Below are 19,047 nucleotides of genomic sequence, written 5' to 3' on the forward strand. Positions count from 1 at the left end.
GTACTACAATAACATCTTAATCCAACATGTGCATACAGTGCAACTTACACTACAAAACACAACATGAGTTCTTTCTGTCTGGGTCAACTGCAAGAGAAGCTAGCAAACTCTGTTCTGGGGAATAAGGTAGCTCCAGATGAGGAAGCTTTAGTCTGGAAGCCATAAAAGCAAACTTAAACATTTCCTCTGTAATAGGACAATGGGTTAGAGAAGACAGTGTCCAGCTGTCCTCACTTTGGATTTTTTTTTATATTTCCTCATGGAAATATAAACTGCAGTAAGCTACACACTATTTAACACAAGCCTTTGCGTTCATCACCTTTCAGTAACTCATGGGATGAACACTAGTACATGAAGCTGTTCCCTCAAAGCAGTGTGTGTTATTATTGCCCAAGGAGAAGAGCTGACAATGTTCTTACAGCAGGGAGCTGCCCAGACAAGTGGGGATAGCTGTGCTTTTCCTGCACTTCTCGGATAACACAGTTCTCTGTTGTTTAGAGTTGTGCTTTGAAAGTGCCTAATAGCTGTCCACACTCAGGAAACACTTTTGTGGAGAAAGGACTGCCATTATCAGCTTCTGCCTCGTGGTATGAATGTACCAGATCAATATTGAAATATTCTAGTCTTTTGTTGCATTGTTTTCAAGATAACCTTCACACTTAGAAAAGCAAACTCCAGAGATTTATTATTTAAAAAAAACAGACTGAAATGCAAAAAGTTTGTATCAGAAACTTTCCAACAGTACAAGTGTTCACAAGTGGGCTCTGGCAGACATTAAGGAAAACAGAACAATTTCAAGACTTGTTTAAACATATTTTACAAATCTACTTCTACTTTATGAAGTGTTCACAGCCTTCAGAATTCTTCTTCCTAGCAAAAGCCTTTTTCCTTCCACCTTTGCCCTTTCCCACAAAGTCTTTCACCAGTTAATTGAGGAGGGGATAAAACCCATTTTTGGAAGATGCTTCTCAAGATGTTGGTGTTCTGGACTCAGGAGAAAAACTAACACCAACAAAAACAGAGGATATGGAAGATAGCCAGAAAACAGTGAAAAATTATTTTTAAAGTGATATTATAGAGACCAAGGAGGGAAATCAGCGTGAGGGCATGTATGAATTATATAAAGATCAATAACAGAAATACCAAACAAAGACAAGCTTCCAGCAACCATTCCACCGTGATTTTAGTGTGTGAGCCTGCCTGCTTCATCCCAGTCACAGTGGGTGCTCAAACTGCCTCATTCCACAGCTCTCACTCAGCTCTCTCTGATTAATAGCATTTTCTGCTTCCCACAGGTCCCTGCAATATCTCCCGCAGATCTGTGATCTCCATTCCACTGCAAGTACTGTGACCCTCAGCAAGAATTTCTGCCCTTTACCTGCTGCAGAATCTGGCTTGGGGAAAGCTCAGAAGGATGTCTGATTGCATTCCAGTTCTTCTCTACAAAAAAAGCCAAATAAGCCTACTCTTCAGCGTTAAATACCAATCTGGACTAACATCTTTGCTTCTCCTTGGTTGACTTAAAGGGCCTATTTCTTTTTTCAGATGCCTTCTTTAAAAACTTATTTTCTGTTCATTTGGGATTTTTCCATCTCCTCCAAAAATGAGATAGGGCCTCAGACCATTCACTTTCTCTGTCTGCACTCCCTCTTTGCTGAGTAGATCAGCATCACTTTTTGGAATCTTAGAGAGAATCACAGTTTTGTCACTCTCTTCCACAATTCCCTTCTTCCTCCTCCTGGCACACTTCAAATCAAGCTGACAGGACTTGTAAGCTCTTGTAAGCTCTGAATAGATTTCCTTGCATGACTTTATTGGGAAAGAGAGAATTGAACTGGAAATAAAACAAACTCAGCTTTAGCTCAAAGCTTGCAGTTTAGATAGTCTCATAACACAGCTTGTAACACATCCCAAACTTCTTGAAAATATGAGTCCTGAGAGTTCTCACTTTTGGGAAAGCAAATCGAAGACACCTAATTAACTATTTATAGTTTAAAACCTTAACTTAAATGTGAGGAAAAGATTAGGTTTTGGATTTTTAATAGCCCATTGGATTGGAAGATTGGTTTACTATGGTAGATACTATGAAAAGCCCTTTAACTGCCACAGATAAATGCAGACTTTCCCTCTAGCCATCATACCCTTGCTTTTGTTTATATATCTAAGCTGTGACTGCAGTAACTAATTCAGTAGAGTTTCCATGGAGACTAGAAAGTCATTTTAAACACCCATGACTTTCAGAATATAAATCTCTCTTAACAGATATTGTATTAGTTGCTAGAGGCAACATTTCCTAATCATTCCCACTTACTTCTCTATATTTTGTAGTCTACTCACTCAAATATGCATAGACAACAAAACTCTGAGAAGATTATAAAAACCAAAAAAGCATTTGTATTTTAGATGAACTACCAATACTGATTTCCCTTGATCTACGAAGGAAATGTCTTTAAATCTGCTCAGAATTGTGACTTTAGCTTCTATGCAAAGAATTGAGCATTTCTAGCTTAAAAGCTTAGAAAATATGAAGATTAAAAAAGGATGTGCTAAATAAGGAGAGAGGCAAAAATGGATAATTTCAATTTATGCATCTAAAAATACAATACAAAAGTTATATACTATATATATTTGACTTCTACATATATATATATGTCACATATAATAAGGTAAATGCTTATTATTTTTCTCAACTTTACCACAGCTTACATAAACAATTTTAATCTATTTATTTTCCTTTTTTTTTTTAATTGCAAGTGCAGAATTCTTGTCATTGAGTCTTAATGGTGTGTTTGCTGATCCTCTCCAAGCAAGCAAAACTGAAAGGACTGATACTAAATATTACATCAAAGGAAGGTTTGCACTGCCGTCCATTCTGGCTGGCTCATATTTTGTTCTCTCCCTTTCTCCCAGAGGCCGTAACACTCAGCTCTGTTATACTGAAAGGACTAATGCTAAATATTACATCAAAGGAGGGTCTGCATTCCCGTCCATTCTGCCTGGCTCATATTTTGTTCTCTCCCTTTCTCCCAGAGGCTGTAACAGTCAGTTCTGCTACTTCCTCACTTGTAACAAGTGAGCCGTAATGCACAGGCTCCTCTCACTGACCAGCACAAGAAACTGCTAGAGTCTTGCTCTTTTTTCAGAATTGTTTTGAAGCAGAATGTGCTTCATGCTTTTCCTTAATTTTTGCTTTCTCTAGTACACTTTGCCTCTGCTAATGTACAAGAATTTAATATGTTCAATTAATAAGGATTTGTTAAAGAGTTTTTCCCTCCAGGAACAATAGGAAAAAAACCCCACCTCATGACACATGAGGTAGTGACAGATGCTAATTCTCTTGCTTAGTCTACATCTTCATGCTTTAAGATTTTAGCTTCTATATTTTTCAGATACTGTATTGCATTAGTGTGTAACTCTGAGCTCCATATAGAGTGTTTGTAAGACCTCTTTGCATTTTGGACAGACAAAACAATCCTTGTAATCCTGAGAACCAAGAACAACCTCTGCCTCAGGCCCCAAAAGTATAAACAAAAGTGAATTTGGGAAGTGGGGGGAGTTAACTGGGGATATATGACTTCATTACCTGAAGCTATAATTGGAGAATTAACCCCTGGTATGCAAATAGACCAAATTATATCTGACTGAAAAACTCATGACCATTGTCCATCTTGGGTGTAGCCCCTTGGAGAGGCTTTGTGTCTCCTTAAAAGTACCTGAAGGCCCTTCATTAAATATAACTGCTTTTAACTTTTTAACTTTGGCATCTGTCTCTAGGTAAGCCTGTTCCAGGCATCATCTAAATGGCCCATTTTAAAAAAAAAATTGGGGATATCATGAAGATATGGAAAAATTGAAGATGTCATGCAGATTTGTCTGTCCAATTTTGCCTGAGATCAGTTTTGTCAGTATTATGGTTTTCCAAGGGAACTGTTCTGTCTGAATTGCTTCTTAATTGATATAACATTTTCTTTTCTCTTGCTGTGTACAAAGCACTGTAAATAGAGATGTATCATACGAGTGGGAGAAGGCAATTGAAGATAAAAAAACATTGATTTTTTCTTCTCCTTAGAGTTCTTCATGATGCGAACTTATGGCAGAGCATGTTTGCTACAAGTAGAGGGAAGCGAAGAGCTCAGGAAAGCCTTCCCTGCTGTGAACAATGGACAGGTACAGCTTTTCTCATGTTGTCATGGGGAATCAACTTTTAGTTTGAATTTTTAAAATCACAATGGTATCAAGAAAGAAGAAAGGATAAAGTCACTACTGCCCTTGGCAGAGTTAATACTAATCTGCTGTGCAGCAGTATCTGCTCTTCCAAGTTTCCTTGCTGCTTCCCAGAGTTGTGCACAAACCAATGCCTTCTACTTCCCTCTTCCCAACTCCAATAAAACTATACCTGTTAGCCTCCTGCTGAAGTAATGATGTAGAGATTAAATACTTCACTCGTGTTATCACTGAGCTGTCACTGCCTGAACCTAGCCCTAAATTGCTGAAGCAATGCATGCTGCGTCTAATCTCAGGGACAACTGCATAACTTTGCAAGAAAAAATTGAATGCAGAACTGAGCACTGCACCTTGATATGGAGGTATGGATGAGGCAATTTAATTTATGTATTGGAAACATTGTTATTCCAGACTCTCCCTGGGACATCTCAGATTGGTCACAGGTTTCTGTGGTGCTGCACTATTATCCAAAGGCAACTGCAACATATTCAACCACTGAGGTATTTGGTGGCCAGCAACAGAGAAGGATTAAAGCAGAAAGACACTCCCTTCTCTGGTCTCTATGGGGTATTTTAACACCATTTTGTTACCTTGAAGGTGCAGTTTCTGTTGCGCATTCTGTAAATGTATCTCAAAATATCTGGATAAATTCAGCTTTTAAAGTATGTTTTCTGCTAAAGCATATTTAATAAACATCCAAAATCTTGGCCCAAACAGCAGGCAGGTTTTTTTGTCCTACTTAAAGAGAATGTAATGCCTCTTGTATTGTGGGAAATACGAGCAAGCATCAGGTAGAAGTAGAAATTTTAACTTGGAATGAAAAGATTTTTTCCCTTCCTTTTGCTTATTTTATAATGACTTTAAATTCATAAATCTACCAATTGAAATGTTTCTTTGTCTTTAACATGCTTTCACCTGACACTAAGAGGACAGACAAGTTTTTTTAGGGATCCTTGGCAGAATGATGATGGTACTAAACTGTAGTTACAATTAAAGCTTTATTTTCTTAATATTTTATTAATTAAGAATGTTATGACTAGCATAACACAGCACTACAAATGAAATTAGGAAAAAATCTACTTAAAAAGGGGGCTGAAAACCTTCATTATTAAGCATTCATTACAAATGCCTTAGTTTAATGGTCAAAGCCTTGCAATGTTCTGATGAAAGACAATCTCAATCACCTAACTAGCATTTGGATATGCTTTGAAAATAACCACTACCAGCAGGTTACGTTGTTGTGTCACTTTGTAGTTTATGTTTCATAACAAGAAATTAACAGCACTTTTTGACCAGGGGGAAAAATTTCAATAGAAGTTGTTGTACCCCCCCACATATACACTGTATCTCATATAGCTAATTTACTTGCACAACTGCCAGGGCTTGACACTTGAAACAGGGCATCTTGAAATCATGTGCAGAGGAAAGGAGGGGAGAGAGGGGCAGAGGTGAGAAAGTTCATAAGGGAGAAGGACTCAGTTAAACTTCATACTGCCCACAAAATTGTACACTGCTTTACTACTGACTCACACAGTCTTGTTTCTTTGAGATTTTGTACAAAAATCATCCTGGCTGCATGAATGAAACTGCAGTCTTAATGATACTGAGATATCCCAACCCACAGAAGATATCTGCAAAATTTAAACCCCAAAGCAACAGCTCCATCAGCAAATCTCAAGCTTTGACTGTGGTAGAGGGATCATGATATGTCTCTGAAGAGTAACAGATTCAGAACATTAGAGTACTGAGAAAAGTGGATAATCTGCAGCATCAGATGAGAGTGGAAACTGTTCAGACACATTACTAAGTCACTGATTGGACTCCTGTTGTTGGCTGGAAGGAGAGTTTTCATTTGGGAATGCTGAGCAACTGTATAACTCTGTCAACATATATTCACAAGGAGATAAGAAGAGTGTATTAGTTACTGCTCAGCCAATAAAAATATTATTGCCACAAGATTTTATTACTTTTATTACTAACAAAAGTAAATATTGTGAGTGGATTATAATATACTAGGGTTTGTTTCTTTTACTATTGGCAGTTTGTAACTATAAACTGGACAGACTTGCTAAATATTAAACTCAGCATTTCATATACCTTCTTTAGCATACTATTATATTCTACCAACCCTAAGTTTGTTTATCTTTCTGATAAATGCTAGTAGCTCACCACTAGCCTGTCAAAGGTATTTTCCACTTTAACATTTTGAAAAATAAAATCATTATCATAGGAAAAAACAGATAAAACTGAAAATCTCATTAAGAATACCTTAGCATAATCTAATTAATGGATGGAAGTTCAGCACAGCATCGTTCAGATACTTATCTGATCATCTGGTTTGCTTTTATTCACCTCAGTGATCATATCTGAAGTAGAGCAGGATGTGGTACAGATTGGAAGACACCTCCTTTATTGAATAACAATTCTCTGAATGGCTGAATATTTACGTTACCTCATCAACCGCACAATAAATCTTCACAGTGAAATTTCCAGTCCAACAAAACAAGTTTATGGGGATAGTTAAGCCAGAGCTCTCCTCTTGCCACATGTACGAGAGAGAGGCATAATTTCCTAGTTTGCCATGTTTTCCTAGATAATCAGACAGACCACCACATTTCTATGACTGAGGAAAAGGGTCTTAGGAAAGGAGTGATGCAGCTATCTTTACCACAGACCAGGTACAAAAGAGAGAATAAATCAATCCCCAGAACTTCAGCCCTTATCTGCAGGGGTGGTAGGTATAGAGAAGGTGCAGCCACACTCATAATGTAGCAGCAAGTCTGCAGCTGGTGCTAACAAGGAGACTGCAATGTGGTGGTAATTGCTCATGTCTAGTTATGGCCAACAGCTGCCCTAATCAACTAGCAAGCCAGCTGACACATAGAGGTATGGATATACAAAAAGTTATTTAAGCAAATTAGGTCCAGTGTAAGTCAAGGGTGACTTAATCCTGAAGCATGTTGCTGAGACAAGCTGCATTGAGGAGCTGCACTCACCAGTTGGTGACTGAGTAGAACCTGTGTGTGTGATTGCTGTCAGTAACTTACTGACTGTAATGCCTGAGCTCATATTAGAGGGAAAAGAAAGACACAGTACACCCTGAGGGAACTCTGTCAGTATTTACTCCTCTTTCTCAGAAGAATTCCCACTGGCAGCATTTGTAGGGTTTGATGCACCTGAGGACAGCTGAATGGACACCCTGATACGGGACAGCTGTCTAGTATCTAAGAAAATGTCACGTCTACAGTGAAGGAGGTTCAAGGGAGCAGTGCTTCTACAGAAGCCTTTAGTCCCACAACAAAATGAATGAAAGGAGCAAGTGTGAGTAAGAGCTAATAAGACCAAGGACCACATCCAAAAAATTTCTGTTCCACAAATGTGTTCTTTCTATGGTTTAAGAGTATAGAAATAGAAAAGAATGAGGAATGCCATAAAAACATCTGTCTTTCCTGATCTACTGTTATAACTCATGAATTAGTTTTTGGACAGTAAACCTACAGAAAATATTTTCTCACGAGGTTTGTACTTTTAAGTCAAAGGTTTGCTATTTTCAGACACAAACCACCTTGATAAGCATTTGCAGAAATTGCTATTTGTAACATGCATGTTTAAATTCAGGGTTTAGTAGGATGCAAAATAAAAGTATCTTTATCAAAGCAAGTAGTTCAGGCTAGAATGATGTTTAATCCTAACATCAAATGTTATAAAAACCTTTAGAAAAAAGCCTTTAGAAAAAGAGGTGTTTGTCCCTTTTCATGGAGAGTTTTCCTAAAGCCATGCATTGGCAGAGTCAGTGATAAGAGAGGACAATACTTTACGGCATGTACAAAACTTTGAGTCAGCAGTGCCCTGGCAGCCCTGGGTGCATCAGGCACAGCATCGCCAGCTGGGCATGGGAGGGGATTGTCCTGCTCTGCTCTGCTCTGCTCTGCTCTGCTCTGCTCTGCTCTGCTCTGCTCTGGGGCAGCCTCTTCTCAAGTGTGGGAGCCACAATATAAGACAGGTATCAACCTATTAGAGAACATCCAAAGGAGGGACAAGAGGATGGAAGTGAAGCCATATGAGGAGCAACTGAGGTAATTTGGTCTGTTCAGCCTGGAGAAGACTGAGGGGAGACCTCGTTGTGGTCTTCAATATCTTCATGTGAGGAAGATGAGGGGCAGACACTGATCTCTTCACCACTGTCACCAGTAACAGGACCCAAGGAAACATCATGACACTTAATCAGGGGAAGATTAGTTTATCAGGAACAGGTTCTTCACACAGAGGGTGGCAGAGCTTTGGAACAGGATCCCTGGGGAAGTGGTCGTAGCACCAAGCCTTACAGAATTGAAGTGTTTGGACAATTCTGTCAAGCACAGGGTTTTATTCTTGGGGTGTCCTGCACAGGGCCAGGAGAAGGACTTGATGATCCTAAGTGGTCTCTTCCAATTGAACATATTCTATGATTCTATGACTTTATGAAATATTTGGGATGACACAATGTTTTTCTTTGGTCTACCATGAATAATCTTCTGAAAATTACAGAACTGCTGCGGTGCATTTTTGTTCATTATATATGATTCAATTACATCCTTTATTGTTAAGTTGTACCCCACGCCCCCCATGTTAATACTTCGGTCCCAGTTGTGCCCTCCTACCCCAGTTGCCAATCCACCCTGACACCTGCCCCTTGTTCCCGAATGTTCCCTGTTCCCCCTCCCACTGTCAGTCCTCCCTTGTGTCAACGCCTGCCTGGACTGTCCCCTTTGGAATTCCCCTATTCCTCCAAGCCCCATTGGCCCATGTGCCCCACTCTCCCCCACTTGTGTTCCCCATTGGGTTATGTATTCTGTAACCCCACCTTGTGCTCCTCCCCTAAGTCTTCCCTATCGGTTTATTATTGGTGCACTGCCCTTGCTCCTTCCCCACACATAAGTTGCTGTACCCCTGTATCTTTTGTCTTTACTTCCTGGAACCTTCAAGAGAGTAAATCCCTTTTGGAGGCCACATGGAAGACCTCTCCCTCATCCTTGTTCCTGCCCTCGACGCTGTACAGCCAGTGCCGTAGAGCATAAACCCTAAGTTACCCTGCTTTCGAGGAGCAGCCCACTCTTGGCTCGGTGCCGGGAGCTGGCTGGGGAAAAAAATCCAGCTTTGTGTAGAACCGTAAAAAAATCCCCAAATTATCTGTTTTCAAGATTTTCTCTCCTTTCCATACTAAATACATGCTTCTTTTCTCTGTTAGGAAAACTGAATTGCAGTATGTACTCCTCTTCAAATATCCAGGGCTGTGCCCTGTCCTTCCATTTGAAATGTGGGGATCCTATTTTTTTGGTATCTTGGGAAGCACACTGTGGAAGACACTGGAATAGGTCTTAAAACTGGAAAGCATGTGGGCAGTTTGAGCTAGCACCAGTTTAGCATTTGTGAAAAAAAATTTGATGACAGACTTGAGGGACAAGATGTCACCCTAGAGAACTGTTTGATGTATGCAATTTCCTACAACAGGAATTCTGTAGCAAATTATGAGTGAAAAATGGCTAAGAAAACTGATCTGGAATACAGAGTTCCAAAACATTTCTTCCACAAATACTAACTTTTTCACAGTTTTTTTTAATAATATTTTTAAATTTGAAAATTTATTTTTCAGAAAAAAAACCATTTAGTTTTCCACTGGTCTTTGTACTAGTGAAGATAAAAGTGAAAAGAATTTTAGAGTTATTTTATGCATAACAAAAGTGCATTTTCAATAGAAAGCATTAAAAAACAAAATGGTAAATTTCATGTAATTGCAACTACTATCAATACTTCAAATGGCAAAACCCATTTTTGTTATATTTTGTCATAAGTAACACCATTTCTCTTGCCCCTTACCCATTGTGCCCAGATGAAAGGAATGAAAGGATAATATCAAACTGTGACAAATTTCACTCTGTTTTCCATAGCATATAATTTGCATGTATCTTGTTTTAAGTAGGAGAATGACATGAAATTATCCACCAGCGTGCAACTCCTTGCTCCTCAGTGGCTGAAAACTATGAATATGTCAAAAGCAACTGAAGGGAATCTGCTTAAATACATGTTGGTATCAAGCACAAGTTATTTTATATCTATGTGTGTGTGTGTGTGTGTGTGTGTGTGTGTGTGTGTGTTTCAATACAAGTTGTATATACATTTAACACTGTCTGCTCCATCTGAGTATTTTTTCCCAGCTGGCTCTCAGCTGTGTGGCTGTGCTGAGGTTGCTGGCAGCCCCATGGCAGACACTCAGCCTGTGTGTAGGTCACAGTGGGCACAGTGCCGCCGTGTCCAGGCAGTGTCCCCAGGGACAGGACTCCCGAGGACACGCGTGGGCGCTGAACGCATGGCACGTGTCTGCCCTCTGTGCTGCAGGACCCCATCAGCTGCTGCAGGCAGCTCATGCTTTGGCAAAGAGAGGTGGAGGCTAAATTTGCCTAAAGGAACCTTCCAGATTTGTTCCCTGGTATACAGCAGAGAATGGGTTTTTCTTAAATGATAGAACTAGGTTCAGTATCGAGAGGTAAAAGAAAAGTAGTCTGTCTGTATATCAAACTTATGTGAAGCATTAACATTAGACTGAAGTTTTAGATGTAGAAGGAAGAAGTTTTGAACATATGCCCTTTAGAAATGTGTGCAGCAGTGCTGACATTAGCTTAATGGCTTAGTTTGCTTTGAGGACTCCTTACATTTGCCCGTAACATGCTAACATCCTTTCCAGTTTGTTTTTTTCTTTTCTCCAAGTGACTATGAAAAAAAATGCCATCATGTCTCCCATTATGACAGAATACATAAATACCCAATTTCTAATGCACTGTAGCAGTAACTGCCAACTTCTAGTTCAGTTGAGGTGTTGAATGGACAGAAAAAGTTCAAAGAAATGAAAGAATTTTTTCACTCTGTTGTTGCAGAATGACAACTACTACTGACATATCTGGTAAATCCAGTAACCAAATGCCATGTGAAAGTGAAAACTTTTGTATTTTTCATGCTTTAATTCTCAGTGGTATCTTGAATTGATAGTAGCATAGACTCTGTAAGGTTCTATTTTAAAGCCATCAAAATGATACCTTGAATAATTTAATCAAGATATGTATATCACAAGAACACAGCCCTTCACACCCCACATACATTTCTAGTAATGGCTAAAGTAATACTGTACAGCTCAGGATGTGCTCTGGTGTTATCTTACGACATTCCTATGGTCTTTGCCTAGACCTACTTTTCAATAACTACCTCCCATGTGTTATGGGCACAGATGAAGAACACAAAATCAGTATTTAATTCTGTTTTTAATTTTAAATTAGATTAGTTTTCATGCTGTTCTGAGTATATTGGTCAGTACTAAATTCTGCAAATAATTTTTGTCAAAATAAAGAAGTAAACACAGTGATAAGGTTCTTAAAATCACTAATTGTCTGCTGGGAACTGAGGCTCTGTCAAGTCATAAAACAGTATCCTCTGACAGATGATTTCTTCTCAGAGATAATGGTCTTGAGCAGTCTGCAGCAGGGGAGAAGGGGGCAGTTAAAATGACACTTTAGAAAAAGAAAAAAAAACAGTAAGAGAAGTACCTTTCATGGAAGACCCTGTGAACTCTTTAAGATGTGTAACCATAATCTTTCCAACAGGGACGTTAAAAAAACATACATCATATTATTTTTCACAAATGCTGATTTTTTAAAGGGTGAGGGTAATCAAAGTGTTTCCTAGCATACTTTCCTCCCTGCTCCCATAGCCAAAAATGCAGGAAAAACTGATACTGTACGCCTTGACAGGTTTACAAAACATAGATCATCAAGAGCTCAAAGCCTCTTAGACTCCTTCAGCCTTATGTGTTTCCTGAGGAAGCATCCCTGAATCTGAGATTTCAGCAGTGTGAAATTCTCAGATGTTAAATTCATGCACAAGGGACCCCTCTACATCAGTGTCTTCAGCAGTCACCAGACTGTGATAAAGATATTTCTGGACAAACATTTGAAGCTGGGACATTTTCAGGTGCAGAGGAGCAACTCAGAGTGAGTGTAAAAAACTATAATACACCATGTGCTCTATCCCCATCCATCCTTCAGACCTAGAGAAGTTTCACATCTAGGCTTTCAACCTGGAACATAAAATTTCTGCCTTTTAGATCATGTTTTAGATACCTGCTGTTTCTGACCTAAGTAAGATACTGCATAAGAAACATGCTGAGTATAAGGTTATTTCAATTCCTTCAAATTAAGTCATTAGATGTCTAGAAAAGGATTTGTAAAAACAGGTTTAACTTCAACTCAGAGACATTTATTTCCCTGGAACTTCTAGAACACTGTGACACTACAGCTGAACTAAAAAATATTCATTAAGGGGGCTTTGAGCCACTCTCAACTTTCACCTATTTCCCCTTAAAATTTAATTAGAAGGAATTTCTAAAGAAAATAGATCCCATTAAGTCACTTTCTTGAAACATTTGGATGCTGTCTTAAGAATTGAGCTAAATGGAAAGATCTGGTTATTTGGTTATACCCTTTTTCTACTTTAAAACCCAGGCAAGCAGAAAATGATGCCCTACATCTGATTCCTGTTTAAAGGAAATACATCCATTCCCAAAATCTTCACCTTTTTAGGATGGCATGACCAAAGTGCATTAAGCTATTTTAAGGTAAACATCTTGCAGCATTAGCTGCATTGCTGAAAGTAAAAGCCTCTTAGTAAAGGCAGCTTCCGACTCTGAGGAGAGTTCCGTAGGAGAACTGCTGACTCAAAGCCTGCTTGATTTGCTGTTTTTGCTAGCAGACAGACTTTCAGCACAAATGCACTCTCTCTGAAATCATGGCTACATACTACATATATAGGTGCTAATTAGATAAAATTATGGATACTAAATTTTTAATGTAAAATGTTAATAGTAACATTTGTTATAGAATTTTTCACAGCTGAGTAGATTTATGCTGACTTAGATATGAATCTAGAGGTACAACCATTATTCATCTCTATCTGTAGTTAAAAAGGAAAAATGTCAGTCATATTTCAGGCTGCAAAAAAATACCTTTTAATACAAAAAATCTTCCCAACATACATTTTAAACCAGTCCTTTATCCAAGCCTAAAAGGTACCTGTAGATTTATTGTTCTGACTACAGTGCAGTTTCTAGATCAAGTCTTGAAGCTGATGTGATGTGATTTGAACTTGGATTTGACCTGTTGTGCATATATGTGAAATGGCTCTACTGCTTAGAGAGGCATATTTATCACAGAGAAAAGCACTTTCAGCCCCAAAAGGACTTAAAATCTCCTGATCTCTCCTCCCATAACTTTCAGAAAGACACAGATACCTGCACATAGCCATGCTTGCTTTTCTGCAGCATTGGTAATTGCAAGTTTTCTTTAACTTTTCTCACATTCAGAAGCAAGCTGTGCAATTACTATCAAAATTGAAGCCAGGGCTGATCAAAATTAATTATGAGCTGTGAGATGGGAGTAATGAAAAAAAGGAAGAACAGAAGAGCAGCAACTGGGCTTTGACATTAAAAATACAAATAACAGGCAAATCTATGTCTTATCCTGACAAGTGAGGCACTCAGCATATCTGTCATTCCTTTCATCATGCAGATGACTTCTCAGTAGCTCTCGACGCATAATACTGCAATCCCATCTTTCCACCAAATTTCTGTAAAAGCTGTCAACTCTTTGTAAAATGCCTAGATAAAAATGATTGAAAAATCATATTTCATAATGACTCTACTTAAGAACTCCATAGCTTTTAAATATTTTCTTGCTTCATTTTACGGTGACTTTCTTCTTTTTAATTAGCATGAAGCCTAGTTACTTTTTACCACGAGACAAAGAGTGCCAAACATAACAGATCTAGGAGACTGGAAAACAAACAGGTGGGAAAATTAATAATAAGTACTTATATTTACACTTGCTATAAAAGAAGTCTTTGTGTTAAGGAAAGAGAGATAATACATGGCATGCCATCTGGTTTGCCTGGAGATGGGACAATGAAATTTTCAGATCACAGCTGGTCCTAGACAAGGCATTATCAACCCAGTGCTAGAACAGAATCAGCCCATGGACGATGAAAAGCAGGGCAAAGCAAGAAAGTGCTTCATCTGGCAGGGCCAGGAAGCAGTGCCATTGGCAGTCACATCTGCAGGTTCAGCTGGAAGACTGGTGTACTCCTTGATTCCCTGTTTTTGTTAAACTTCTGCAGCAGCATCTATGAATTAACACTTCCAGCTACCTCCTGTTAGGTAGGAGACTGCTTCACACTGTTGAACAGAGCAGTACTCAAAAATGTGTGACAGCAGGTACTTACACAATGTTTCCAGCTTGTACAACATGGGCAAAACATCTCTTTGTCATAACAACTCACAGGGAGAAAAGGTTCCTTCCTCTTGGAGTATCAAACTCTACTCGGACACGTCCAACTGTCTGAAGATAGTTATCCAATTTATACTACTCATGCAAGCTTATAGATTCTCTTAAAAATTGAAGGAGTTGCTCATAAGAGCAATTTGGTGTACAGGAATATAGACAACTCGATGGAGAAAAGATGGGACACAGTCTGGAGTTGCCGCTTTCCCCTGGAGAGCTATGAATGACTACATCCCTGGTGCTTACATGCTAGGCAACCCAAGATCCTATTTTACTGCAGTGGCGTCAAGCTAAGGTTTTCAGTTATTATTTTCAGAGTGGTAAATGATGAATCTCATCTTACACAGACTGCAAAAAATTCCAGGTGTTGAGAGGGAAAGTGCTCCATGGGTTCTGTGACACCTTCTACCACAATAGTAAGTAGAAGAGTATGGCTAAACAGTGCCAGTACTGAAGGTGGGGATACTGGTATCAGCAGCTGAACATGAGCCAGCAGTGTGCCAGGTGGCCAAGAAGGCCAATGGCATCCTGGCCTGGCTCAGCAATAGTGTGGCCAGCAGGAGCAGGGCAGGGATTGTCCCCCTGTCCTGGGCACTAGTGAGGCCACACCTGGAGTGCTGTGTCCAGTTCTGGGCCCTCAGTTCAGGAAGGATGTTCAGCACACTCAGAGGAGGCAATGAGGCTGGTGAGGGGCTTGGAACACAAACCCTGTGAGGAACAGCTGAGGCAGCTGGGGTTGTTCAGTCTGGAGAAAAGGAGATTAAGAGGTGACCTTATCACTCTCTACAACTTCCTGAAAGGTGGGTGTAGTCAAGTGGGGGTTGGTCTCTTTCTCCAGGCAGCACCTGACAGAATGAGGGTACACAGTGTTTAGCTCTGCCAAGGGAAATACAGGCTGGATATTAGGAAAAGGTTCTTTATAGAAAGGGAGATAAAATACTGGAATGGTCTACCCAGGGAGGTGGTGGAGTCACCATCCCTGGATGTGTTTATAAAAAGATTGCACTCAGTGCCATGGTTTATGCACCATGGCACCGAGTGCATGGTTGAGGTGTTAGGGCTGGGTTGGATTTGATGGTCATAAATGTCTCTTCCAACCTAGTGATTCTGTGATTCTGTGAAAGAGAGAAAATTCTTTCTCTTGGATGATTTAATGCTGTGGAACAATTTCTGTTAAAAACAGGCAGTGCAGCATCACTACTTTTTAAGTTTGAAACATGTTTTTGACCTTTTCTGTCCTGAGAAGAGTACACACCAGAACATATCTTAAAATAAATTTTAAAAAGCCAAACAAATATAATGAACAAATTACACAAACTCTGAACAAAATCCTCTTTCAAACACAGTTGTCCTGTGGATACTACATGCAAGAGAGCATGTGGAGCACACATGACAAATGTTATTTGTAACACTCAGAAAACTGCTAGAAGGCTCCTGTATATTAAAATAACTCTTAAAGGGTAAAAAATATCACTGAGGGAAACTCTGGCTTTCCTTTTATTTTAGCATTATTTAAAAAAGCTTTAGATTGTCTGGATGCTGACCGACCCATGGGTGATTAAAATGCTATCTCCGCTTTTTTGGAGACATCTGGACATTCACATAACAGTAGGTAAATCAAGTTCCAGCCATTCCAGGGGTTCTGCTGTTCTGACAGAGTTTGCTCATTTTAACATTTGATTTGCAGGACTGACAGAAGAATGTATATCCAGCTACAGATAAAAAATTAAAAAATGACCCTCAAACATGGTATCAAATTTTTTTCCATAAAGTATGGGAACATTTTCTGGTATCTTAGCCATTAGTCTCCACATTAGCATGTTTCTGGTTTTAGTAGCATCAATAATGTACATGAACTGAAATTACGGAAAACACAATGGTTACAATTAATTATATGCACAAAAAATTTAAATATTCATTGTCTTTCCTGACTGAGAAACCACCCACTACCATATATTCAGGTAGAGGAAGCTTGAGCATTTTATCTGAAAGTAAGTTTTCCAATACACTGTCACAGGAGATAAGTGATATCACACATACTCTCTGAGCATTTATTTAATGTAAATTCCAATTTTTACTTACCAATCCTGCACAGCATTGAAAGAGTCTTCATTTGTGATGTCATACATTAAAATGAAACCCATTGCACCCCGGTAGTAAGCTGTGGTAATTGTTCTGTACCTCTCCTGGCCTGCTGTGTCCTGAAACAAAAATAAACAAAAATTTTACACTGCACATAAATTGACAATTTTTTCTTTTTTTTTTACTTTTACAGAAAGAAAGCTCTGGAAATAGGAGAACTCTGCATTGGATCATAATAGGAGGGACATATCAATTCTGTCATGAGGGGAGAGTGGAGAGCAGCAGAAAGCTTGGCCCCCTGTCAGTGCACATATCCTGGCTCATTAGTGATTCATTTTATTCACCCTGAGAGCTGGGTAAGAACTTTCTCTTCTGCTCCTGCCTTGTACCTTCCCAGTGGGACAGAAGTAAAATCTGGATAAAATTCTGGAACAAAACAGCATCTTAAGACCTTCATTAAAAAAACAGAATGGTTCCTGAAGCCAGGAATTATCTTGAACAAAAAGCAATGTCTAATTGTTCTTCTCTTGTGATTTTAATCTACAGGTGCTTATGTCAACAAGCATCAACACACCTTTCTGCTGACAGGGGGAAAAAAAAAAAAATAAAAAGACTGTGTGGCAGTGCTTTAAAAACAAGGATCATATCTGGCAATAAAAAAGAAATTTGCTATCAGTCCCTTACCTCAACCAGTTTTCTACCTAATCTTAGTTAACTGTCTTTAAAGCAATAAATGTAGAAATATAAATCTTATCTCCTACTCCTTGCTTTCCTTATTTCTATTCAACTTTTCAGGGTAGCAACTAGCTTTTAATATATTTAATGCAGTGTCTAGGATGGTGTTTAGTCTAGAGAAAAGAAGACTAGCAGCAAATCTCATTAATACTTTTATAATTATAATATAAATATTTCATGACAGGTGCCAAGAGGACGGTACCAGACTCTTTTCAGTGGTGCCCAATGATAGGATAAGGAACAATGGCCATAAACTAAAACACAAAAAGTACTACCTCAGCTTGAGGAGGAACTTTACACTGAGGGTGGCACTGGAACAGGCTGCCCAGCAAGGTTGTAGAGTCTCCTTCTCTGAAGACACTCAACACCCACTTGGATGTGCTCCTGTGTCACCTGCTCTGGGTGACTCCGCCTTGGCAGGCGTTTGGACGACATGATCTCAACGGGTCCTTTCCAACACTAAGTATTCTCTGATTCTGTGATACAACCACCTATGTCTGCACTAAAATTGAGACACAACAGCAATAACTGAAATACAGGAAATGCATAACTATTTCATGTTCTGGCATAGCTGTTAAATATTTTTAAGCCATTAATAGCATTACAGGAGACATACGTCAGTGCAATCCTGTAATTAATGGGTCATCTGGACATATTTAATTTTAACAAACTTTGAAAATTAATATAATTATTTGCAATTTTTTTAATAGCTAGGAAATAGATTAGTTTTTATCCTTAGATTACAGATAAATCTGTTTCATTTACCTTCCCACAAAGAAGACTAACTAGTAACAAACATACTTGATACGTTTTCTGAAATAGTTTCTAGGCTATAAGTACTTCCTTCAAACAAAAGGACTCTGAACTCCTGTGAATGTGGGCCTCCATTTCTGCATATGTATTCATTTCATAAACTAATAAAATAGGAAAAGGAGATTTTACTTGCAACAGAAGACACGTTTAGATTTTAAAAAAAGGAAAAATCCAAGGTTGTAATGGTTTAGGTTTGTCAATTTGTGTTTCCTGGCCAATGTACCAAACAATGTAGTGGGTTTTAGCACTGGCTAAAATTACTAGCGCACTTACTCATTTCCTGCTGTGAGATATGAATTAGGAGGAGGAAAATCAATGAGCAGGTGGATCAGGCTGCAAAGATAGAAGTGTCAAAGACAGATTGGCAGCACAAGGGAGAGTTGTTCCTAGCTCGATGGGCCCATGACACCTCAGGTCATCAGAGTAGAGATGCCACCTATAAGTGGGCACGAGACCGAGGGGTGGATCTAACCATGGACAGTATTTCCCAGGTCATCCATGACTGTGAGACGTGTGCCACGATCAAGCACGCCAAGCGGTTGAAGCCGCTGTGGTACGGTGGGCGTTGGTCCAAATATAGATATGGGGAAGCCTGGCAGATTGACTACATCACACTGCCCCAAACCCGCCAAGGCAAGCGCTACGTGCTCACAATGGTAGAAGCCACCACAGGATGGTTGGAAACCTACCCTGTGTCTCATGCTACAGCCCAGAACACCATCTTGGGACTTGAAAAGCAGGTCCTTTGGAGGCATGGTACCCCTGCGAGGACTGAGTCAGACAATGGGACTCATTTCCAGAACAGCCTTATAAACAGCTGGGCTAGGGAACATGG

General features: G+C 39.3%; 1 protein-coding gene and 1 long non-coding RNA gene across 2 annotated transcripts in view; one reads left to right on the top strand and one right to left on the bottom strand.

The window, feature by feature from the left end:
* RAB3C (RAB3C, member RAS oncogene family) overlaps positions 1–19,047 on the bottom strand; it is a 134,434-nt gene that overhangs the window by 52,636 nt on the left and 62,751 nt on the right. The window contains exon 3 of the mRNA XM_086868285.1: positions 16,665–16,783. Coding sequence (XP_086724411.1) covers positions 16,665–16,783 — 119 coding nt within the window. The remainder of the gene's footprint in view (positions 1–16,664; positions 16,784–19,047) is intronic.
* On the top strand, positions 14,020–17,415 carry LOC111941498 (uncharacterized). The gene is made up of 3 exons (XR_002870051.2): positions 14,020–14,092; positions 16,858–17,020; positions 17,211–17,415. It is a non-coding gene; the product is annotated as an uncharacterized LOC111941498 (long non-coding RNA).

The sequence above is a fragment of the Cyanistes caeruleus genome, chromosome Z, assembly GCF_971803275.1.
Source record: "Cyanistes caeruleus chromosome Z, bCyaCae1.hap1.1, whole genome shotgun sequence".
In the NCBI taxonomy this organism is placed as follows: Eukaryota; Metazoa; Chordata; class Aves; order Passeriformes; family Paridae; genus Cyanistes; species Cyanistes caeruleus.